At 38.1% G+C, this 25220-nt stretch overlaps 1 protein-coding gene across 1 annotated transcript in view; it reads right to left on the bottom strand.

Annotated features, from left to right (window-relative positions):
- Positions 1–2772: 2772 nt before the first annotated feature.
- GUCY1A2 (guanylate cyclase 1 soluble subunit alpha 2) overlaps positions 2773–25220 on the bottom strand; it is a 151667-nt gene continuing 129219 nt past the window's right edge. The window contains exons 7-8 of the mRNA XM_030477129.1: positions 16952–17106; positions 2773–7643 (exon numbers count right to left, since the gene is read on the bottom strand). Of these exons, the coding sequence (XP_030332989.1) occupies positions 7436–7643; positions 16952–17106 (363 nt within the window). The 3' untranslated portion in view covers positions 2773–7435. The remainder of the gene's footprint in view (positions 7644–16951; positions 17107–25220) is intronic.

Genomic DNA, 25220 nt, shown 5'->3' with positions numbered 1-25220 from the left:
GAGTATTGCTATGGAATAATTATCTAGAAAACAAGTATCTCAAAGTGAGACTTTCTGCTAATGGAAAGTTAATTTTGGGCTTACAAAGTCACAAATGCACAAAAATGTAATTGAATGATAACCTGGCAACTATCTCTTTGCTCTTTAGAATTTATATATTTTATTACCATCTTTACTACAGGATAACAAGGTTTATGTAGGCATTCCAGCATATAGTTCAGGTGAAGGTGGCACAGAGGTTTTGCATAACTGGGCTAGGAGCTCAAAGCTCAAAAGCTTTTCTAAATCCTAATGTCCTCAATGGCATCCAGGAGTTATGAGGAAGAGGTTTCCAGAAGGAAGAGATTTCCAAAACTGCATCTGCCCCTGTTCTTGATAGTCACCATGGCTACTGTATAAAACCTTTATCCTGGAATATACTTATCTATCCCTGTGCCACTTAGTTTGATTCAATTTATTTTGACCAGTGCAAAACTCTGCAAAGCAGCAAGACATGAAGATTTGAGGCACAGAACTTGGGCTGGTAAGAACTTAATTCGGTGGGATCAATCTCACTTATCTTGGCCATCTTAAAAAACAAATGTCTAATCTAAGTTTGCCATCTGTGGTCACCGAGAAAAGTTAAACACAGTCAGGGATTTAGGCAGCCTCTTGCTGTGTCTAGAACAGAGGGGACAAGTCCCTGAAGCACTTACGTGCTCCTGTCTTCAGATGAAACTTGATTCTTGGAATGCTAAAGCCAGAGTGGGCCAGAGAGCTGAAGGCAGAAGCAAGAACTGCTGCAGCCGAGGCAGCCATCGTGTCCCTCTTGATGGCCTTTCACTCCACTGCCTCCCTGTTAGGCATAAAGCAGGGAAGACACTTGTTTCTCTGAAATCCATAAAAGGGACATGGAGCTATTGGAGTAATGAGGAGGGTCACGAGGATTATAAGGGGCTGGAGCACCTCCCGTATGAAGACAGGCTGAGAAAGTTGGGGCTGTTCAGCCTGGAGAAGAGAAGGCTGCATGGAGACCTCAGAGCAGCCTTCCAATATATTAAGGGGCCCTACAAGGATGCTGGGGAGGGACTCTTCATCAGGGACTGTAGTGACACGACAAGGGGTAATGGGTTCAAATTTAAACAGGGGAAGTTCAGGTTAGATATAAGGAAGAAGTTCTTTACTGTGAAGGTGGTGAGGCACTGGAATGGGTTGCTCAAGGAAGTTGTGAATGTTCCATCCCTGGTGGTGTTCAAGGCCAGGTTGGACAGAGCCTTGGGCAACATGGTTAAGAGCAAGGTGTCCCTGCTCATGGCAGGGGATTGGAACTAGATGATCTTAAGGTCCTTTCCAACCCTAATTATTCTATGAATCTATGATTCTATGAATCTCTTTTTCTCCAAAATAAACCATGTTCAGCCTCATCCTGCCTTTGGAAACTAAAATCCCAGGAGCAAACCGCTGGTTTAACATCTGCCTCCATTGATCCTTTTGTTAAGGCTGCCAGCAAAGTTGCCACTTTGCATCACTAACTGCGTTGGCCTCTCTAATGTGAACCCCATCTCAGCAGACTGAGATGCCTCATGCTGTTTTTCAGAGGCCATTTTGTTGCTATAGTGACATAGTACTACTAACCTAGATCACAGATAACTGTAGGTGAAACCTTCCAAGCCACAGGAACAAGTAAGCATCTGCAAAGGTGAGCGATCTGTTGCTTGTGACTGGAATATTATATTCTCTAGTTTCACTGTTTTGCTTGCTTTCATTCATGATTAACAGCAAAGCCACAAAAGATCAATCCTGTATATGAGGTTAAACAGTTTACAGATTTTTGTTATAAGGCTGCTCATGCATTGCAAATTAGTAACATTGTTAAGGAGTAACTCCTAGCTTCACAGATAAATCTAGTGCTTGGGAAAGTTAAAAACATGCCACGGACTGTTAGTTTACTGACTTCTCCTCCCAAACCCACCAGTGACAACTTGCATTGTGGTGGTCTTCCACTCTAAGGATGTGTGTACCTGCCATGCCACTGAAGCAGTTTTGTCTGTGCTGCAAAGAGAAAGATCAGGCCCCCATTATTCTTTAGATATAAACAGCCATGTCAACCACAAATGCTAGTAAGAACAATAACAGGAATTACTGTTTATGTCAATATAGGATACTAAGGGTAGGAAAGTGGAGGTCTTTTGAAGAGCAGAAGCTTAACCTAGAGCAGGAAACAGAATGCAACGTGATGGAATTATGAACAGTAGTAGGGGACAATCAATTCCCCACTGACGAGTCTCCTGCACATTCAGCATCCTCAATCCTTCCACAGCCTCTACTGTCACTGGCACCCTCAATCCCAGTGAAGCACTATGGATAATGTATTATCCATTGAAGGAAGAGAACCAGCTGTTTCTGAGATTGACAAGCTATTTTATGCTTCTTGTTCTATTGCTAGCATGCTGCTATTTCCAATACTACACATGTATAATTTTGCAAAGGATAACCGGAACCTAAAACCAAAGCTAGAAGCTCTGAGACTGCATTAGGACAGAGAATTAGCCCTTCTCAGTGAGCTCTGAGCACTCAGCAGAGGTCAGGTAGTGACCAGAGACTGGAACAGGAAAACTCAGAAAATGACATAAGTTCGTGATGCTGCTGTTGAATTACAGACTTCGTGACAGGACAGTTTGCACGCAGTCAGTGCCAGCTGAAGAATCTGAAAGCCATTCATTAGCTAAACCTGCCCCAACAAATGATGCAGGTTTAATACTCATTTGCAATTCAACACAGCAGTTCTGAGTGTTTGGGTTTTTTTCTTTTATTTTTAAATCATCTGGAAGAAGGATCTATTCAGCGGAAAAAATATACAATGTGAAATTGATTAGCACCAATTGAGTTTGAGCCTCAGTGCAGTGCTGATACTTTTAAATGCATGCAACATGTCATAGTTCTGCCCTGCTTGCTTTATACGGAAAAAAATTAAAGAGGGAAGTTAATGGAAAACAGACAAAAGGTAGTTATGCACCTCATACTGCTGTTGGGCTTCATAGGGAACACTATGCACAGGAGGAGAAGGCATCATGAAATGGCATACACTCACACATGAAATGCAGTAGGACTGGCTAATGACTGAACTACAAAGATTTCTTTTTTGGAATACGCAATTTCCATACAAGATTTCCAAGGTTTTAAAAGCTTTAGTTTTCTGTTTGCAGAGGCATGTTTCCAGGCTCCAAAATGCCTTTCCAAACAGACTCAGTTCTGAAACTGGATGTGGGAATGAGTAGTGAAGCCAAAACCACAACCATAGTTAATGACTATTATCTCTTTGGAATTATGAAATAAATATCCTGTAGGATCCTGCAAGAAAACCACACTTTGAGAGTCCTGCTAGCAGCAATTCTCCCATGCAGAGGTTTTTGTCTTTGAATGGCAGATATTACCAGAGTGATGCAGAACAAAATTTATCTACCACTTCCATCACTATTTCCCTCTTTCTCTGGGTTCCTTACCTCTAGGCACTGCATCACAGAAGAGCCTGTGCGACGGGGAACTTCTAGCAGATGGAAAAATCTGGCACAAGATCTGTAGAAAGTGCGTGGGAGGGAGGAGGGGGAGAATGTCTGTTGCCTCTGTTTACTTAGGCATCATGACTTCTGTATGAAAAGTTGGCCACTGAGTCTGCTTCTGTGGTCAGTCCATGGTTTCTAGTCCCTGTGAGACTGAAGCAGAGAGAAGCTTCACAGAACAAGTTTGCAGCGAAGAAACTGATGACCCCAGCTAGGGTCCTCACATCATCCTTCCTTTGCCTTGCACACGTAATATGCAGATCTCCTTCCTCTATCTTCAGAGAGGGTAGACTTGTTTTGTACAGAAACTAAAGAGAGCAGATGTTGCTACTTGCAGATATGTGGAGAAACAGAGTGTAAATTCTACATCAGAGGAACAAAAGATCATCTGTTTTATAGGAAGGAAAATATTAGAAGAATATTCCAGGTAGTGTGTGTGATTTTTGCATCACCTCAACACCTCTAACCTCTCCACCTCATCCCAAAGTATGAAAACTCCGACAACCTTTTTATTTAAGAAGACAATGCCAGACAAATAAGAAAGTATTTCCTATCACTAAAAGTAAGTGTTGAGGAAATACTGAGTCTGACTACCATCTAATTGACTTCACAGCATCAACCTTGATAATTAATTTAATTTCACTTCATAAAGGTGTCCAACAAAATAAACTTGCAACCTAATATTAAAGGCAGCAGATGCAACTACTAAGTTAAAGAGTGCTGAGAATTTGTTTTACACTTTTCTCACACTGAGATAGAAAGATGTCCCTAGAGAACCCACACTTTTTATTAATTTCCCTTGTCATAACACAGGAGCAAATAACACAATACTTATCATCGGTGCTGAAGTTCTGGACACATTACCTTTACAAAAGCTTATATAAAGCAGAGACTATATATTCTTCTACAGTAAATCTACTCTAATTTGGGGAGCTAGATGATTTATTTGCAAACACTGTCATTGTCTCCATGGTGATACGGACACCAATATTCAGGTTTTGCATTGATCTCTGCTATTATAAATTTCCTGATAGAATAAACAGTCTCTGAGAGGATGAAGATGGCGATACAAAAATTTTTTAGATTGCCTCTCCAATTTGCTAGTAGAATTAGCATTTATCCATCACTTCTCATGAAAATATTCCCATCAATCTACCAAGATTAGCCGCAGAATTAACCTAGGCATTTCTTACTGGCAAGTGTGATTGATAGACAAGTCATTGAGCTACAAGCTTTTGGTCTGAACCTCTACATTTGTTATCTTCACACAGGGCTGTGGATGGTAAGAAGAGAAGGAGTTTGGCTGGGGATACTGGTACTGTGACATTGGCAGGTACCGAACAATGAGGATGTGCCAGTGAAATCAGAATAAAATCTTAATCTATTGATTGATATTTGAAAAAATTTTACCCTAGGGAACTAGGTAATGACATCAAAACCACAGCCTTATTAGCTAGGAAGTGCTGCTCCTCTTCCAGAGGTGAAACATGAACTTTGCTCCATTTATGATTCTTGCATGGTTTCACTGATGTTCCCAGGAAAAAAATGCATGCTACATCCTGTGTAAATACAAACTAATGATTATAGGCTAAAACTTGTCATCCTACACGGAAAATTCTCAGATCAGTAGTTTGGATGGAAATTCTTCACCTCAAGCTCAAATAGTTTTTGTTAAGTCATTTCTCAGATAGGCAGTAGAGTTGCAGATGTTGTTTATCAAGGCAGATGAAAGATTAATTCCTCCAATCCCAAAGATGCACTAATATCAATGGAAGAAATCTTTAACATCAGTGTTCCTCTAGAAAGTGAGGGAATTTCCATTAAAGTAAGTTGCTGGGCTAATTCCCATACATCTACCCTCTTCAGGCAAGAAAAACCCCACTCTTACATAAGAAGTCCAGGCGTCCTCTACATGCTGAGGTCTGTATAGTTTCAAGATACTCCTTTCTCATCCAGAAAAGGAAAGGAAGCCTGACACATGTTCAGCACAGGCTAGCAGTGCCATTCTGACTTGTTCCCATGCTAAAATGGGCTACTGCTCAAAGGGGAGAAATACAGCACTGTCATTCCCTCCACAGAAAGATATAACTGGATAATCTGGACATGAGGTGCAACTAATTTACTTATTTTCAAAAGATGCCTCAAGTATTTTCTGTCTGGATTTCTGGTCTGGATTTTCTGTCAATAATTTCTGGTCTGGATTACAGAAATGCAGATCTCATGCCTCCCAGTGCTGTTCAAAGTCTTACCTTAGATTTCAGTGGGCATTGATCAGATCCATGTAAAGCTAAGCCACTTTGGAATCGCTGCACAAGTATTAACTAACAATCTGCAACAGCAGAACTACATTGGCCCACTTTAGAATGACCCTAAAGGAAGAACACCTGCAGAGGAAAACTGGATGCTACTAGTTCTGAAAAAACTAATTTATTAGTTTTGAAAACCTGAGAAATAAAAAGTGCCTGAAAATGTGCCTATTAGGGGACAGATCCACATCTTGTTTCAATTGGATTCATTGAAAATTGATCTAAAGCTATATCGATTTTAAATAGCAAAGAACTGGCCTCTCTTTTGTTTTTAAATTGATATGGACTCATCTAAATCTTGAACTGCCATTTGGATTAAACCTGAGGAAGTACCACCTTCTGCTTTTCAATGTTTTATTGGTCTACATTAGATAAAGTAGGGGACCTTTCAGCCAATCCAGCAATAGAGGAAATTTCCAGATGAGCATTATTAATTATTAATTAATGGTGAGCATAATTAATTTACTAATTAAGAGGTGGGATTTTCAATATTTTTTTTTAATAGGAACACAAGCCCTATTAAAAAAAAAATATGGACAAACAGTATCCAGAGAGCTTCCAGTGTCTGCTGGAATTCCTCAGAATAAGTTTCCACAAAATCATTTTTTTTTAAAAAGTCCAGGACTTTTACCAAAACTCAATTTGGCTGATAATTTAGTGGGAAACAAGCCCCACTGAACACAACTTCTCTGTTTGTCAACACATTGACATTCTACACTTTGTTTGCATTGTCCTGGAAGGTCTGGACATACAGCATTGTAGAACAAATACTGAACATTATATAAGCAAGACAATGCTCATCTACAGCTTTAGTACAAACATCAGGCAAAGAGACTTAACAAAGTGGCTTTTTTTCTGTAAAATCTGATATTTTTGTTGCCAAAAAAGTCAAAAAATGACTCTTCCCACTTGTATAACAATAAGGTTTGACAGGTAGAATGTATGAAATATACAGTAGCTTCTTCTGAAAAGCTACCTAAGCTCACTCAGCTTATAGTATGTGGAATGTAATTATCCAGAAAGTGAAATATGTATAAAAATAGGTAAAATTACTACAATATTTGTATTGAATTATAATTCCTCCTGACAGGAAGGTTACAACAGGTCTACAGTATATGTATGAAATGTTTGTTCATAAAGTTAAAAAACATCATTACCTTACTGAAGAACACATTAAATGTAGGAATGCATAATCAGAACTGACTCTCAATTCTGCTTAGCTGGTGCAAATCTACAGAGAACCATCATCCTTTCTGCACAAAACAAAACCAACCTCTAATTTGAGAGTTGGGATTTTTCTTTGTTTTGTTTTGTTTTGTTTGTTGTTTGCCATAGTGGGGCCAGACCGAAGTTTATGAAAGAAATTCCTCTGGAAGTGGAAGTACGTTGTTTAATCTTTTTATTCCTATCTCCACTGTGTTTACTGACAGCAATCACCCACCTTTTTAAATGATTATTGCCTGACATTACATGGAGCTTTCACTGCCTGTTCAGAACACGGCAGTGAAACAGAAAGAACCTCCAACTCCCCTATCATGACCCAGTTCTGGGCTTGTGCTTTTTTGATGAGTCTTTGATCTGCAGCAGGCCTCATAGGCTAGTCTCCCGGAGGAACATGGTGCCAATGTTGTAAGAAACTTTTCTCATTCTGGCAGATGAGATGGAGGGTTTTGGCGGCTTCTGACCACTTCTGACCTCGAGGAAGTAACAGATCCCAGGAATTTCCTTTGGAAAGTTTTCTGGAAGCTCTTCACGGGAACGAGGGATGAAAATAAAATTGTCTTCCTTTTTCAAAAGCCTGGAAAAAACAACCAAACAAAAGGACGTAAAACCTGTAAACCACGGTAAAGAAACATCTCTCTGGAAAAGAGTGATCCTATGCATTCCTAAATAAAATACTTGAAAGTATTATGTTACACCTAAAAAAGCCTCAGGATCCTTGGCCGATACATATTAACTTAGCATCATCAACTTCAAGGAGCTTTGTTGACTGAGATCAGCTAAAGATACAGCCCAAATAAACACATTCTCTGAAAATCAGTGTCAGGATTCAGAAAGTCATATATCAGAAAGGGAATCAAATTCATAATGATTTTTATCCATAACGTGTCATTTGGCTCAGTTAAAACACGCCAGTCTGGCTAGATGTGCAGAAATCAACATTTCAGAGCAGCAACTATCACCAGGTCTCCTGCTGGAAAGAAGGTATGAAGGTGACAGTCCTTGGGAGCTCTCACAGGGTGGTCACTTTGTGCCTTTCTTGTACTCAGTAGTATTGTATTTCATAAGTTAGGTTCAAACAAACACAGCAAATACAGCTTCAGCAAAATCCAGAATCAAATCTGACACTATTCATCAGAAGTACCCATGGGTTTAATCTGGGACTCCTGGTTGTGGTCAAAAAGGGATACAGGTTCACAGGAGCCATGAAGCCATCCACCAACCATGCCCACACAAGTGGTACAACATCACAGACCTGACTATACTGCCTTTTGCCATTTGTTGCCTTCCTCCTTAGCGGAGAAATGTGTGTCTGGGTAGATCTGAAAGTTTAGGGCCTCTTTATCAAGTATCTTCCCTGAAACTTGTTGGACTTGTAAAATAAAGAAAATAACTCTATACATTTTCTTTTTGTTTCCAGTAAATTGAGTAGGCATATTCAATCCCTTGCAGCATTGAAAAGAGCAGTTTTGAGGTAATGGTAAATTCTGAGCACAGCTGGATATACGAAAGTATTCTTCATATTTTCCCTTCCCAAGATATTTATCAATTTGAAGATCAGAAACATCAGTGGGAAGATCTTTATTAGCTTCAGTGGATTTTGTAATAGGTTGTTTATTTAATGTCTCAAAAAATTACTCCTGGGAAGTAAATGAATGAATGAATCCTGTTGCCAGGCAAATTTTCCAGGATTCTCAGTGCATCTAATGGCACTTCTTTACTGAGTGTTTTTCATCGGTTTTGGCTGAGACAATCTGTGTGAGCTCATTGAAATATAAAGTCATTTTCTTCCCAGCTTTTAAATAATCAGTTAGTTACAAATTCAACAATGTTTTCGCCTTTGAACTTCTGTGGTGGTCTTTGTTTAGCATGCAGTTTGAATGTCATAATCTATTTATGATCAAAATTCTATTGTAGTCTATTCTAAATTGAATGAGAGTTTGTACAGGCCTCTACAGAGAAGCTTTCCTCATTTCTTCTCTGCAATACTTGCAGTAAATATTTTGAGTTTTAAAACTACAGGCTTAACAAACTGAAATAACTCAATGATGCTTCCCAAACTAGCTTTCTGCAAGCAACAGTTGAACTCTTACAACTTTCTGAGTTAAATCTGTAAGCTTTTGCTGTAGTCATTCTTCCCCAAACTGACTCTTCACTATGGAGCATCTGGCCTTGCTAAAAATCAATGGTTTCCTTCTCAGAGCCTAACATTTTCTAATTGTAATGATAGTTATACAAGTCTGAAACTGTAAAATATAGATATATTCTTTGATTCAGTTCAGGGCTGGCACTTAGTTTAGTTGATATTTCACACTATTTTCCTCATGGAACAAAAGGGCAAGATATTAACTAAAGGCCTTATATTCACTTGTTTTGTGAATTGTAACTTGGTTGCAACGAAATGCTCCAGGAGGCATGGGTGAGTAACCACTTAGTCCTCTGGAGATTCCTCCACTACTGTAGCTTGTGAGAGAATCCACATTCCTATATTAGGTATATTGTTTGAACCAGTTTCACACCATAAGAAATTGTCTAGCCAACCTTTATTGGGATAACAGGCTCCCAAGCAAGCATGACAGGAAACTTTCTTTACCAAATGCTAAATGAAGCTACTTATGATCGTACTCTATCCTACTCTACTAACTTTAGTTCATAGTTTTAAGGAAAAAAAAATTTGCTGTATCTTGTAATATTGCTATTAGAAAGACTTGAATTAGGACAAAAAATGGCCTCTTGTTAGCATTCTCCTAAAGAACAGGTTCTTCAGATTCCTTAAATATATTGGTCCTGACACTTGGTCTTCTAGGCTGAGAAAGAGATCATGGTTCAGATTTCTCATTGCTTTGTGTGTACACTACAGAAAGAAGTTATCTGCTAATCCTCAGTGCGTAGCAGTGAGGACATTTTTCTGCAGAAACTTTCCCTCCTATATTTAGGCCAATAGTTACGTTAAACAGTAGCAGTGGATGGCCATGGCCCAGATCAACAGCCCTTGCTAAGTTTCTTGTCATCCTTTTCATGGCTACAAAGAACCAGAGATACTTCTGCCAAGGAGCTGAATGAATAGTGCACACCCTCAGTGAAGGCAAGGCTGAGCCACACAATCAGTTTATCATTACTCGTCTGGCTCAGGGAAAGAGCCAGTACAAAACCTTCTGGTCTGGAAGTTTCCTGGGTGGTGATATCCAGTTCTGGCTGTTTGCCTCACCCTGTGGACCATTCTCAGAACATTTTGTTGTGATCAAGTTGGATTGCCTTTTTTGAAAATCTGAGAGCACGATCTATCCTTTACCTTCAGGAAATTTTATGGTAGCTTAAACTCAACATAAAGTAATGTCCCCAGATTGTCCCATAGTTGTAGAGCTTAAGCTGAAGTTACACAACCTCCACAGTTTAGCAATATGCATATAAAACTATTCTGAAAATATTCCAAACAACTTAGCTGTATTTCCTGCATCACTTCTGTGTATTTCCATTATAGCATTATTACAAAGGATATTTTTATAGTAGGTTATTCATACCTTCAAAATTCTGTGTTCCACTCAAGTGGCTGGATATACAATTTACAATTCAGTGCTCAAATTGTGAGGATCAGGATACTTAAGCATTTCTATAAATTGCACAGAACTAGGTCTGCCTCAGCTTATCTTCTTTGTCGAATTTTCAGGGGAAGAATTTCTTAAACATTGATTTGTTGTTAACACCTTCCCCTCCTGACCCGAAATCTTCCAGAACTGTTTAAATTCTTTTGTTCATTCCCTTCCCTGTTGCTTTTAGACAAAAAGAGATGGTATCTGAAAATTATCCCACTTCTCTTTTCATTTTCAGTTCATTCATTAAAAAAAAAAAAAAAAAGTGTCAGTATGGAAACAGAGAATGTGGTTATTTTTTACTGGAAACAAGAAGCATTTCAAGGTCAAGAGGTCTGTGTGTGAATGAAAATTGGGATCATACTCAGTAAGAACCTCGAAGAAGCTTTTAAAAGCTGTAGCTCATTTTTGCATGGGTGAAATGATAGGTAGTTTTATATCAAACTATTTTGGCTAGAAACAGGCTAGAAACACTGAGTTCCTATATTCAGAAAATAAACTAACAAAGAGTTGTTACTGCAGAATTATTTATTGCAAGGACCTCTACACTGAATGCATGCTTTCCACATGATTCTTGCTCTGTCCATGCCCATTAGAAAGCAGTAGAATTCTTTATGTCTCCATCTCTCAGAGATGTCAGAACTTTGTACTTCTCACTGGATGCTGTGAAGATTAACTAATACTCATACATAAAAAGTATTCTCAGACTCAGTAGAAAGGATGGCTGCAAAAATTTTATAAATTTTTTTTTGTGAAAGTGGGCTAACTTGCTCCATCTCTTCCCAAACAAGATACAATCACAAACTGGACCTGTTCAAAGGGAGAATAAGACAGTGAGAGGAGCAGCCACTTAGCAGCCTGGAGTAGCAACTCTCTTGGGAATATGAAAAAGACAGTATACTTTGAGAACCGTATTTTCACTGCTAAAGGAATAAATTATTACCACATGTGCTAACTCAACTCTAGCACCAGTGCTGAGGAAGCATTCACCAAGCTTCAGCATGCTCCAATACCCTGAGTTACCCCATGAGGGCTTCAGAGGGCACATTGCCTGAACAGTGTCTGGAAACCTTTGAAACCTCCTCCCTGCTGCTGTGACAAGTGCTTGCTGCACATGGCTAGCACAGGTTGCCACATGCCAGCAAACTCTGTAAATCCCAGCAAATGCCATCAGGTTTCTCCAGCTGCAGAAGCCCAGCACACTGCATAGTTTGGAGTGCTCAGGGGCCTGTCTTTTCTCTTGCCCTTTACACCCAGGTTTGTTTTAAAAGCCACCTTCAGGCCATGCAGTCAGGAAAAATCTTTCCAGAATCAACAGATAGTAAGGAGCAAGCAATTGATCCCCGTGGTAATGCAGCCTGTCCCCAGTCAGGCTCCTCCTCTTTCTTGCCAACCTTGCCACTTGCTGTCCCCTGACTGTGGGAGCAGTTCAGGAGCATCAGGTTCCCCAGAACAAAGTATCTCCGCCTGCCTGCACAGGTTGCTCCCCTCTGTCTTCCTCAGGCCCTTCACAAACATGTACCTTACACCACAGTTCCTAAGTGCCATAAACTGATACACACATATGTATATAAAATATGTATTATATAATAAACTTCAAAACCATATGCATATCTAATTAGATATGAGACATGATAATTACAGCATTTGCTGCTTCAATAAACTATGTAACATGAATATTATATTCAAGTAAGGTTTTAACCACAGCCAAATACTTATTCAGCTTTGTGTTTGCATATACATACATTTTAAACCTCTGTATAATGAAGTTCCACATACCCTAAATAATAGTCAAGTTATGATAGTATTTGGCAATTTGCTGAATCTGAGTTTAAAAAGCACCCACTCAGAACTGAACTTCGATGCAAACTTCTTTCAGGAAAATTGTTATCTATAGACAATTTGAACAATATTTCTGAAAGAAATACAATGCACTTAAATAAAGGAGAATATGCACTGCCTTCCTAAATATAGTATGCACCAAGAAAAGCAAACTGGCCAGGTCAATCTTCCATAAATATTACCTTTCATAGAGATAGCTATCAACAAAAAAAAGTTTCTTTCCACCCTAACTCTTAAAGAACTGTGAAAACTGTAGCTAACCATGTTCACATACACCTATCAATTAGTAAAATTAGGAACATTTAATGAATGGCTTCCCAGATGGGTTATATGAATCCTATCTCCTGATGGACTGCTGAGCCCTTCCTCTGTGGCAACAAGCATTGGTCACTTCACCAGCCAGGCATCTGGTTTGATAGCATACAGCAGCTCATTTCTTTCCATATGAATTCAGATTATATTATGGCATTCATTAGAAAAAATGGTAGGCTGCTCATAAAATAGACTCTATAAGGGTACAAATTTGCTATTGTAATGCCAAAAAAATCAGTGCACTTCTTTCTAAATCTAGTGGCTTTGAATTTTTCCCTCAATTTCTATACAAACTAGAAAGATCAAGGAGACTGATAAAACCCTGGCTATGTCGCAATCTAATTAATATCAGATTGCACTTCTTTATATTTTTTTAAGTGCTGGGAGTTCATATATTGGTGTTTTTCCTTCGTACAGATCAATTGTAATAAGATTATGAAAGGACTAGCCATGATTTTTTTAATGCAACAACACAATTGCATATCACATGCAGCTCAGCACGGTGAATGTCTATCACTGACTTTTAATACCTTTAATAAAACTTCTTCTATACAACATTCTGTGAGATAACAGTTTAAAAACCTATTCAAAATTCTGCAGGTTTTAATCAATTTTAAAGGCTGAGGGGCAATTTTGGCAGGTGAACCAGCAGTGACTTCACCCAGCTCAATAAGGAGCTACGCTTGGTTGCTTTCTCTCCTAAATCAGATAAGGATGTAGGACACAGGCTGTTCATTGTTGCCTAAGCTCAGGTCCCAGGTTTATTGCCCAGAATGTGATAATGGAAAATATCTGCACCCAACACTTGATGCCAGAAGCACCTTCTCCACAAGGGAAATACATGCTGGAAAAGACCAGAGATGGAAAGAAGAAGAAAAAGAGAATTCATTTTAAATACAGTTACTTGACAAATAGCAACAATTATTTTTACCTGCTTTTGATAACTGCTTAGAGATCCCAAGGCATTACATTGTAATACTATTAGGGAAACAGGATGAATGTAGGTACATTATATTAATATCTGATAAACATCATTATCTTGGCTGAAACAAATAACTTTAAAATGTTTAATCTCTCTTCTGTGCTAAAGAAAAGTCTCATAAATCTCATTGTCTTTACTTCCTGAGTACGGAAAATAGTGTAATTTTATTAAATTCAGATTAATTAAATAAACCTTGAGCTGGATTTGCCAGGTTGCTAAAGTAACAGAAAATGTTTTATTCTTCTGCTATTCCTTCCCAGCCACATGTTTAAACTGGGACCAGTCTGAGATCCTCCACTCCCTCTCCAGTTTCCACGTTTCAGTGGAAATTTTACCAGTGCCGTTCCATTGCTTTCATTTTACGATGCTCAGTGATTCAAAGAAACTGGGGCTCTGTAATCCTTCAATCAAAAGACCTGTCTGAGCCAAGAGAAAAAGATATTTTGAACCGAAGTCAGCTCTTAGACCCAACAGCTTCAAAGGCCACCTATGTAAAAGGTGCTGTTTCACAGCACAGAACTCTGTCCAGGCAGGTGTAACTAGAGCAAGGCTGCCCCAGGTTCACTGCTGCTGCTAGGCAACACCAAATCTTATAATTTTAGACTCTGATTCTTACGTAGGCTGATTATGGGCTCACAGGGAAGTGTCTGAAACCAGTAACAGGCATTCCAAAGCGTTATTATAATTTGAATGCTGATGATGCTTTATAATGAATAATCCATACTGTAAAATGAAAGCTGATAAGTATTAGACATGTTCCCAGTATCTGCACGCGTTGTAAGCACAAAACTTTATATCGCATTTTTCATCAGGGGGCATGGTAGACACAAACACATAATGATAAATGCCAATAGATAATTGAAAATTCTGTTATTTCCATACTGATTGCAGAATTATCTACTTTGGAAAACACTGCTTCTTAGATAATAAAAACATTAACTGAGTACACAGCAGCACAGTATGATCAAATAACAGCATGTGATGGAATATAAGGTCAACTATAAACACATTTCAGTTTGCAATGAATCACTTTATTTATACACAGTAAATTATACACTCCTGAAAATTATATTTAAGAAAAGTTATATACAGATGCATGAGATCCCTACTTATTTAGATAGTACATTATGTTCAAACCCCCTAGATCACCTTCAGAAGCCCTGAATAATACTGCACAATAGAGCATTTTGTAATTGCAGTCTCTCCTGACTACTACGTCAGCATGCCAGCAGTGTCATTTCTTGACTTCTTCCCTGTCTGTTCTCGTGCTTTCAACCATGCCAGGAGGTATGGTTTGAAACAGCTTTTCTAAGTCTCCCTATGCACATTTATTTTATTTTCTCATATAAATTTTGAAGCATGTAAAATAAACATGTTCCTTGCCTTTTCATCACCACTTTTAGCCATTCACAGAATCATAGAATGGTTTGGGGTGGAAGGGAACTTAAAAGATCATCTAGTTCCAGTTCATCTGCCATGGGCAGGGGCACCTTCCACTAGACCAGGTTGCTCAAAGCCCCATCCAACCTGGCCTTAAACACTTCCATGGATGGGGCAGCCACAACTTCCTTGGACAACCTGTGCCAGTGTCTCACCACCCTCATGGTAAAGAATTTCTTCTTTATATCTAATCTAAACTATTCTCTTTCAGTTTAAAGCCATTCCCCCTTGTCCTGTCACTACATGCTCTTGTAAAAAGTCCCTCTCAGGATTTCTTGAAGGCCCCTTTAGTCACTGGAAGCTGCTCTAAGGTCTCCCCAGAGCCTTCTCTTCTCCAGGCTGAACAAGCCCAACTCTCTCAGCCTGTCTCCAAAGGAGAGGTGCTCAAGTCCTCTGAGCACCTTTGTGGCCTCTTTGGACTTGCTCCAACAGGCCCATGTCCTTCTTATGCTGGGGGCCCCAGAGCTGGACACAGGACTGCAGGTTGGGTCACAAGAGCAGAGCAGAGGGGGAGAATCACCTCCCTCGACCTGCCCAATACTAGGCTATGTCTGTGTTTCTCTTGCATGCTAACAGACAACTTTATGAATCTGTTTCTGCCCACTTTATGATTCAGTTTTTCTGCCTCTTGTTTAATTAGCTATACTTGCTCCTTTCTATAAATCTGTTCTCAAGTGAATGGCCTTTTCAGAAGACTGTAATTTTATTCACTAATTTTAATTACTTTTAACTTTAATTTCTGACTGATTTATATTTTAGCATATCAGACACTTCCATTCTTGGATGAAGAAATTCCATTTAAAACTTTAATTTACATAGATAGATAGGTATGGAGAAAAAATAAATACTGAGATTCACAGTTCTGTATAAGAAAAAAAAAAAGAAGGGAAAGAGGTATTGTCTGAGCAATTGCATACAGATTAACACAGAGAAACAGTCCCGACACCTGAACAAAACCACACATCAGAAAATTCCTTCAGATACAGAACACTGGAAAAAAGAGTAAGATTGAGATCTCCTGCCAAAAAAGTGACTAAATCAGTAGCAATGGAAGCAGCAGAAATTCTAATAGTCAAGCTGTCAAATTTGAACAATAAGGAACACCTTTTTTTTTTTTTATTTAGGAGGTGTTCCTCATAACCAGATTTAATCAAGCCTTCTCTGTATTTGCATAATTTCTTCAAAGAGCTAGGGATAGTGCTTTGCCATTTTCAGTCTTTTTTCCTACATTAAAAACATGCTTCTATCAAGCGTCTCTTTACAGTGCAAAGTAAGAAATTTTGTCTGCAAGAATGCATAAAAACTCTGAAAGCTTGGCTTCACTGGCAAAATTAAAGACTTTCTTCTGAGCCAATGGGAATATGCTTCCTTCCATGAACTGTGCCTAGCAAGTGGAACCCAAATCCTTAGCCTCAAGCTGTAATAGTGCATAAAATTACGGTGCTTTGGGAGGCATCTCCCACTTCTTCTGTTACATGTTATTTTAGGCAGAAATGGTTGGTCTTCCTGTTATGTTTTCTTGCCTTCACTGCCTGACTTCTTTGAGTATTCTGATGCAACCCTGCAAACAAAAGACTGACAGCCCCATGCAACACCCCTTTCCCATTGTGCCCTGACAGCTTTCTATTGAATTTCATGCGTTGAGGACAGAGCAAGTTACAAGATCGAACTCAAAACAGGCTGAAATAAAAAGTGTATGTAAAGGCTAAGAGGACTTACTGGTATGTGGTTGGACTGACATTGATGCGGCGTGGGTGACTTCCTGACTCGAACTTGCTTGCAAGGGTAACGTTATTCCCAAAGAGACAGTAACGTGGCATTCTTACACCAACGACACCAGCCAGCACTGATCCTGAGTGAATGCCTATCCTCATCTGGAAAAACATGAGATCCATGTCAGTCTGTCTTTCTTGTGCTGCTCAGGGTAATGTCATTAGCACTTATTGACAAGCCAGTCACAGCAACCCTTTCAAAGAAATAATAAACCAAAGAAGAAAGAGTGAAGAGGAAGAAAATAGGCTCTCCCATTCCTCTGGCTTAAATCATATGCATTAAAAGAACAAAACATGGTTATCTTTTCACTAGAACTATTTCTTCTTCTGTGTGCATTTGCTGGAAACAAACAAAGCAGGAATCATAAACAGAATAAGATGGGATCACCACGAGTTACTGCAATATCATCCATCTAATTACAGAAATAAATAGATACATTATAGGGGTACATTTTTGCCACCTCTTCTAACACAGGCTTTAAAGTAAGACACAAATTTTCTCAAAATGGCAGAAAGAAAAGTTTAGTGAATTAATATGGTACATTTATCTTCTTCATATTTCTTTTCTTCCAAATTCCTCAAGGTCTAATGCCTTTCTCACTTTGTCACACTGAGATACTGCAATGCTAAAGATGCTGAAGATTAGGGCACCAATGATTTTTTTTTTAAAAATTGTATTGCCCTTAAAATAAGGACGAATAGATCCCCAGCAAACTAAAAAAAAAAAAAAAAAAAAAAAAAGCGACTATTCTAGCAATCATCCCCTGTAACTGTCTGAGATGTGGTGATTACATTGATCTGTAAAGCATCCAATTTTCTTTCAGACTGAATAACCAAACAGAGAATTTTTCTGCATATATTTTAGCAATAAATTGTGTTTGCCAGGAAAATAATTTTTACAAATCGGAAAGTCTTTTTTTCTTGTTAACTTTCTAGCATTAAAAAAAAGAAAAGAAGATATTTATACCTTCTGAGGATATTCTTACTCACAGCAACTGGACTGCTGCAAAACCTGAAATAATGTAAAGAAAATGAACAGCAGCTACTAAAACGGAGGGTCTGAAGGGGTCTGAATAAGTTACTTCTTTAACTAATACCATACTCAATATTGTCATTTGACTTAATTCACAGTTATTGCACTGTGCTTTTGTCTTTCAATCCCCATTTTTTAAATAACACTACATATTTACTCAAATACAAATTTATTTTTTTTTACGTTAAGACAAATGCCAGCATTTGATAACTTTGGTGTCCATAAAATCCTACAAACATGTGGGACCACATATCATTTCACTTACTATAGTTCTTCCCATGTGTTCAAGGTTTTTACCATGCAGCTAAGCACCCTTTTTATTTTGTTCGTCTCTTATATGTCACAATGGGTATAGCGTTATAGCTGCTATACGCTAAGCCCATATGTAACCTAAGAACATGTTCTGCATTCAGTGTGGTACTACTTACAACATTCTCAGATGCAACATAAAACACTCAATCTTCACAAAAATGCTGTTAATTATAGACTAGGATTTCTTTTTTTTTCCTTTTAATTTGTGAATATGTAACACTTGAATTTAATTGAACTTTCAAACCTCTACTACAGTTTCGAAGGCAGCTACTGAAATCCTTCAAATACTCTATCCTATTGGACTGAGAAGAACTCACAAACTTGCTTTGGCTGTGAACATTTATGCAAATCCTTCATACCTACATTATTTTGGTCATGTTTTGGGGCACGATGATTTCCTGCTTTTGCCACAATGTATATTTACACTCCATTGTTCACTTCCAGTGAAAAAGGCGTTCCTGCAGTCAAGAGGTGATCAAGCAGCCCTTCTGTGTATTAGTGAGGTCAGTACCTGCCCTCAGCAAAAGATCACAAATACAAGGTCTTGCTCACAGAAAAGCAAGTATGCTGTCAGCTTTTGATAATGAAGAACTTATTTACAATGCCTTGTTTTTGTGAGATGGGAGAACTATCAGTTATTTATTTTGTACACAGTTTTAGGAACAGAGTTAATGCTACCTATTTGTTCCACTATTACTGTACATTTATTTAGGAATCATTAAAAAATCACTCGTTGTGACCTCTTCTAGAGTACATTCAACCATATGTGAAGGCCAGATTGAAACTATAAGAAAAAGCACTAGCTTTGTTTTGCTGTTGGAAAGTGAAAATGAGACTATATGTTAGATTGGAAGGAAAATCTGCTAGCAAAAAATGTACTATGGAAATAAAACTACTTTTGCCATATATGCAATGAAAAGTAAAGTTGTGGCTTGTTTTTCTGCTTTCACTCCTGAAGTGCTTCTTTGTAAGTGTCTACATATAGTTTTTTATCATTCAGTGTTTCCATGACAGAGGACTTCCCAAGGACTTCCAAATCCATGAGTTTTTCCAAATTCTCTGTAGCAAAAGTTTAGGCTCTCTTGAAGAACCCAAACCCCACTCACACAGTAAATACTTTCAAGATCTTTTCTCATGATTGTCTTAAAAAGACACTGGGGAAATGGCCGTTGAGGTTAAGACTTTTCAGGATGTGCCAAGGAAACCTAAGCATTACACCGTCAGACTTGCTGAAAAAAAAATACAAGCGGATTTACCACCCTAACAGAAAATATTTTCCTTTGCAAGTTTAGGTGAATGAAGCTAAAGCCATGCCAGCTGCCATGGAAAAACTGAGGCTGAGAGCAAAAATAAATGGATATTTAAAATTTCATTCAGGAGTACATAGGATCAACTAGGTGGAAAAGACCTTTAAGATCATCAGGTCCAACCATCTACATACATTAGGTCTTTTGCGAACTTAGTGACTTTCAGTAGGGATGAGAAAGCTTTTCTATTTAATATAGTGTGTATCTAAAGAAATTTTAAAAAACCCTTGGTTTGGCTGAGTACAGGACATTTTGTGTCCTATAGTATCTTTGACTTTTTCAAAAAACATTCTCCTACAATAAAAAATTTAGATGTTCTCACAAACACAGGTTGAACTACATACTACATAGAGCTACCAATGAGAGTGTCAAAACCTGAAGTTTTCATTGGGTGCAAGAAAATTAATGTAGGTTTTCTCATTAAACCATAGCGATAAATGCCTTATATAAGACAAAATTACAGCACGAATGGCTTGAAATACAGCCTCACTTCTGCTTCATTATATGGTTCTCTAAAAGAAAGAAGCCTGCAACACTGATGCTATTGCCATGAAGTATTCCTTAGTGTGTTTTCTTATATTGAGACTAACCATTATACCGGTCATGTATTACTTTGTAGGGAAATATGCTTTTCATAAAAATGTCTTTTCAAGATTTTACTCCATCTGCAGAAAAATTATTCTGGCTTTTTCCTCATTGAGTTGAGAAGTATTGTGATAACAGTTTAAGGCTTTTTTTTAATGAAGTAAGAAAATGTGTGATCAGATTATTAACAAGACACTTACTGGGACACATCAATCTCCCATATTAACTTTGCAGCAAAAGAAAATCTGCCTAGACAACTTGACTTAGAACAATAATAACAGTCATACATGTGTACTTATAGTTCCCAAGCTCTATTGTATATGCAGCCCTTACCAGTGCTTTCACAGAAAAGTTACCATTAAAGATTATTAATAATATATGAAATGCAAATTAGGTGGAACACAAGGGTGCATTCTTTGTCCATCATAAGTATATTTATTCATTTATGTCCTTTTTAAATATGTGTAATACATATTATACATGTGTTAACTATCTTAAATTGAGCAGTTTTAATAAAATTTATGCTTTTCATCTGTGCCAATGGCTCCTTTATCTGTCCTTAGTTATTTGGCAAATGATAAAAGGGCAGCATATAACTGAGATGGAAAGTTCAGAGATGTTATGCATGCAAATGGAAAGACAGCTCTTTGGAAACTATCACAAAGACAAGACTGCCATGATAAAAATTACAACCAACCAACCAACCAAACCTAAGACAAAAAACCCCAGAAAATACCATAACCCCATATTTAAGGAACAGTGAAGAGACAGACAAAACAAAAGACATTTCTAGAGCAGAATATCAGAAGTCACAATGGGGAATGAAACATGAAGCAGTGTGAATGAAAAGCCTTTCAGATAAAGAGGAACAACTTGAATTGGCTGCAATGGAAAGATTTAGAGTGGAAAATGACAGAGAGAATAAAGATTAATTAATTTCATCTTTGCAGCAGCTGCAGTATTAGTAAGGTAGAGAAAAGCTGATGTGAGTGTCAGAGGCATAAAAGCAAAGCAGCCTGCATTGATGAATGGAGGCTGAGAGGAAAGACATAGCTATGTGGAAAGGAAAAGAAGCTTCCAAAAATTTTAAAGAAAATGAGGCAGTATTTGCCTATAGGATAAGGCACAGGGAGCAGAAATGTCTAAAACCTGTGTGACAGCAAGGATAGTGGTTTTGTAAAATAGCGATAGATAAAGAAGGTTCATATGGAAAGATAAGAAGCACTGGAGCTATGGTCATCCTCTGATGGGGAAACGTGCCAGAAGTGAGAACTGATAGTCCAGGATGGACTAAGAGAGAAAAGTCAGGAACAAACAGTAACAGGGATGATCAACATAAAAATACTATGTTTTTCTGAACTGAACATTCTGTTCAAGTTCAGAATTTCTGAACTTGAACAGAATGGTCTGTTCAGTTTTTCTGATATACTGAATCTTAGAAGAGTTGTGTGTAACCCCGTTACACTTCCTTATTGCCAAAGCATGATTTTTACTTTTATAGGTAAAAGTGCTGGGGTTTGTTTTTGCTGTGCAGTTTCCATCTCTTTCAATAGCCCCAATGCCTTCTTAGGCATTCTTCCAGCAAAATAAAGCCTAATCCAAGTGAGATGAAAGTAAATGCAACATTGAACACTCACAACCCATCTACACTTACTGTACAGTGAAGAGGCAAAAATATTTTATAAAAAAGTAAAGGAATGAAGTGGCATGCCTGTAGTAAATTTATTCCTTAACATCTTTTTCTGTTCACAATAAGCAGATCCAGTAATTTGCTTTATCTTCAAAGCTCTTCAGCTTTTTCTCTTTTGAAACCCTGTTGAAAAATGCATTCTCCTTTCCCTCTCATTTCCCCACATAATTTTCAAGGAAAAAACCTTTGATATTAAAATGCAAGTGGCAAGACACCATTCTACAGTCTGAGAAGTAGTACTTGCCTCCTCAAGAAAATTTATAAAATCTCCTCAAATCTAATATTTTTGACCAAAATATGTCTGCATGTTGATAACCAATAGAACACATTAAACCTCCTATTTCCCTTCAGTCAAAACTGAGACATTGCATTACAAGACTTAAAAATCTTTCTTTATTAATTAGACCACAAAAAAATGTTTCAAGCTGTAATGATTCCTGAAAGAAGAATTAACTGGTTTTTTAATTACTCTTCAAGCTTCCTATGTACATGATGCTGCGCAAAGTATTGGCGATCTTAAGGGCTTACAAACTGATTTTTAAAAGCATAACCTGTGTTTAATTCAGACAAAATCAGAGACATCTTTCCTGATATGTGACAGCATGAAGAATTGGAAAGGACATGCCAGTGAAGACTGATTTCTGAGCTGAAAAGGCTCTTTGTGGACAGTACTGAGTTGGAGAAAGGAGTCTGTGGGTGCTTCTCTTTTTGTCTGTCAGTAAAGAGTAGTTGATGTTACGACATGCAAGCAAACATTCCAATTCAAACCAAAGATACGTGTAACCTGTGTTCTGGTAAGCACAGGGCAAAAATACATGCTCATTTCCAAAATTATTTCTGACACTAGTAATTTTTAGTTCAGGGATTTCCTGAGCCAAAAGAAATCCTTTTTGTAGAGGAAAGGTGTTTGTCATTCACAGTTCCTCCTGAAATATGAACTATCGTAATATTTCATGGGAGTGGTAGCTGTACACATTCTTCACACTGCACACACAGAGAGAAGGACCTTAGTAAACAGTTCTCAGACTCTGAAAAACATACTCCCATGCTAGAAAGAGAAGTCTGATTGCTTCACAGGTTAATAGCATCCAGAAGGACTCAAAATTCATTATCACAGAACTGCCTGCCTTACATGGACTTGAGCTGAAGAAGGGAGGGCAGGCTGGGAAGTAGGTGACACAGTTTGGAAAGCAATCATTGGCAGAAGTAATGCCCCACTCACCCAGCCTGGAGCTTTTCAAGCCTTAATAATGTGACTGACTGGCAGCAGGTCAAGACTTTGTGCTGAGCTGGTAGCAGACCTCAGGGCTAACATGAGGTAGTAGCTGTATGAAAATACTTTCAGACACATGGATGTCCCAGCAAAGCATTTAAATACAATAGGAAATGGATGTTTTCTGCTGGATCAGGACTTTCGACATCAGTTTCAATAATGTACATGGATACCTATACACTTACATTTCTCAGACAAATGAAGCACTCCTCACTTTCTGCCCTAACGTACCCAGTGATGCTCTGTGTTTCAGTACGGACCTTCTCCCTTCTGTCCTTGCAGTGTCATTCAGAAAGGAAAAAGTCACCTCTCATGGCTATCAGTCCATGACACACTGCCAGATCCTTTCAAAGAGAATGTGCCAAATTCTGTAAGATGTTATCATCTGCTCTAATATTTTGTAGCAGCTTCTACAACAGTGCTATCTCTAAATCTCAACATACACAACACAGGGGCATTTATTTGTAAAATGTATTAATGTAAAATAGACTCTACAGAGCTCAGAGGTCTGAAATTAGGGCCACAGACTGGTGAGTCAATGTGCCTTTCTGCTCCTTCAAAGAACTGCAAGTTGACAGGACTGACAGCTTTGCCCTGACATATGCTTTAGTGTGTGGGTTATCTGTATTCTTAGATAGATTTATAAATATCACAGTGTCTTTCTGGAAGGGGACATATGACAGTACAGCTCACTACAGAATTGTTGCCAAGGAACAGACCTGCTCAGAGGAAAATGTAGATCACTTTGAATTTCACAAGGTGTTCTATAGAACTAAACTACAGGATATATTTCCCCCATATTTGAACAACATTCAGAGAAATGAACATTTAGCTTTTTTCTAATGAGAATTTCCTAGATTTCTTATTCATAAACTTAGAATTATTCAACCTGTCTGAAGTAAAAGACTCCGTAAATTATACAAGGGCAATGAAAAATACAATAATAAACTAACAAACATTGAATTCCTTGGGATCAAGAAATCCAGTTTAAATAGTTACTGGGTAGAGCAATCATGGTTTGTGTAAAAGACATACAATTAAATCATAACCAATGTGATGAACATTGCATACATACATCCCTGGACTATGTCTTGGCATACAGTCATCTCTACTGAATGCAGAACAAGGTGCTATGAAGCATTTCTACATAAAGAAGCCTCAAACTTGAAGGCTGAAATTCCTTTTCTCTTTCCATTTAAGTTCTTCCACTGTGATCTAAGTTAGCTCTGCTTTGAATGGTGGTTGGATTAGATGACCTCCAGAGGTTTCTTGCAACTTCCTTTATTCCGTGATTCTGTGGTTTTATACCCCTGTGAGTCTTCAGCAGCAATAGGAGGTAGAAATAGATGAAGTAAAAATCAAAACCAAAGATGCAGACTAGTTTTCAATGCAAATGAATGTTTATATTGGGGCAAGGTTTTTGGAGCCGAATTCTGCCCTGAGGCATCATGTGAATTCACTTTGGCACTGCTCAGAGTCTAAGTTAGAAAAGAATGTGGGTCATTTGTAAGAAAACATCTAACTTAAAGTGTTTTACTGGTGGGGGGTATAAACCATGTAAATGAGAATTTCTAGAGTTGCTGAACAGAAGAATAAGCCCTGTACCCCTTCCCCTAAGATTCCAGAGAAGAGATATTAATGTACTTCTTCGTAAGCTGCTTTTCCCTCACCAATAAAATGTTGCATTTCATTGCTGATGCAGCATTTAATCAAAACCATTTTTTATTGTTTTCTTTGAATAGTCATTTCCAAAGCAGGAATTTAATTATTGTGTGAATCCGTGTGTTCAGGCACTTTAAAAAGAGCAAATCATTCAAGCAAGCCCACATAGCAGTGGAGGATTTTTCCCAGCCTCCTCTCCACTGACACACAAAAAAGAAAAAAAATCATCAGAAAGTTCAGTTTGATCCTTAGTGTAGGAGGACATCTTTGTCTCACAGTGCCATCATATGACATATACTGAATGGATTGGGTGATACTTTAACAAGGATAAATGACACATGCTCAAAATATTTA

Source organism: Strigops habroptila, chromosome 2 (genome assembly GCF_004027225.2).
Source record: "Strigops habroptila isolate Jane chromosome 2, bStrHab1.2.pri, whole genome shotgun sequence".
NCBI classification, from domain to species: domain Eukaryota; kingdom Metazoa; phylum Chordata; class Aves; order Psittaciformes; family Psittacidae; genus Strigops; species Strigops habroptila.
Note: the sequence above shows the minus strand (reverse complement) of the source record. Positions and strands in the feature narration are given on the sequence as shown.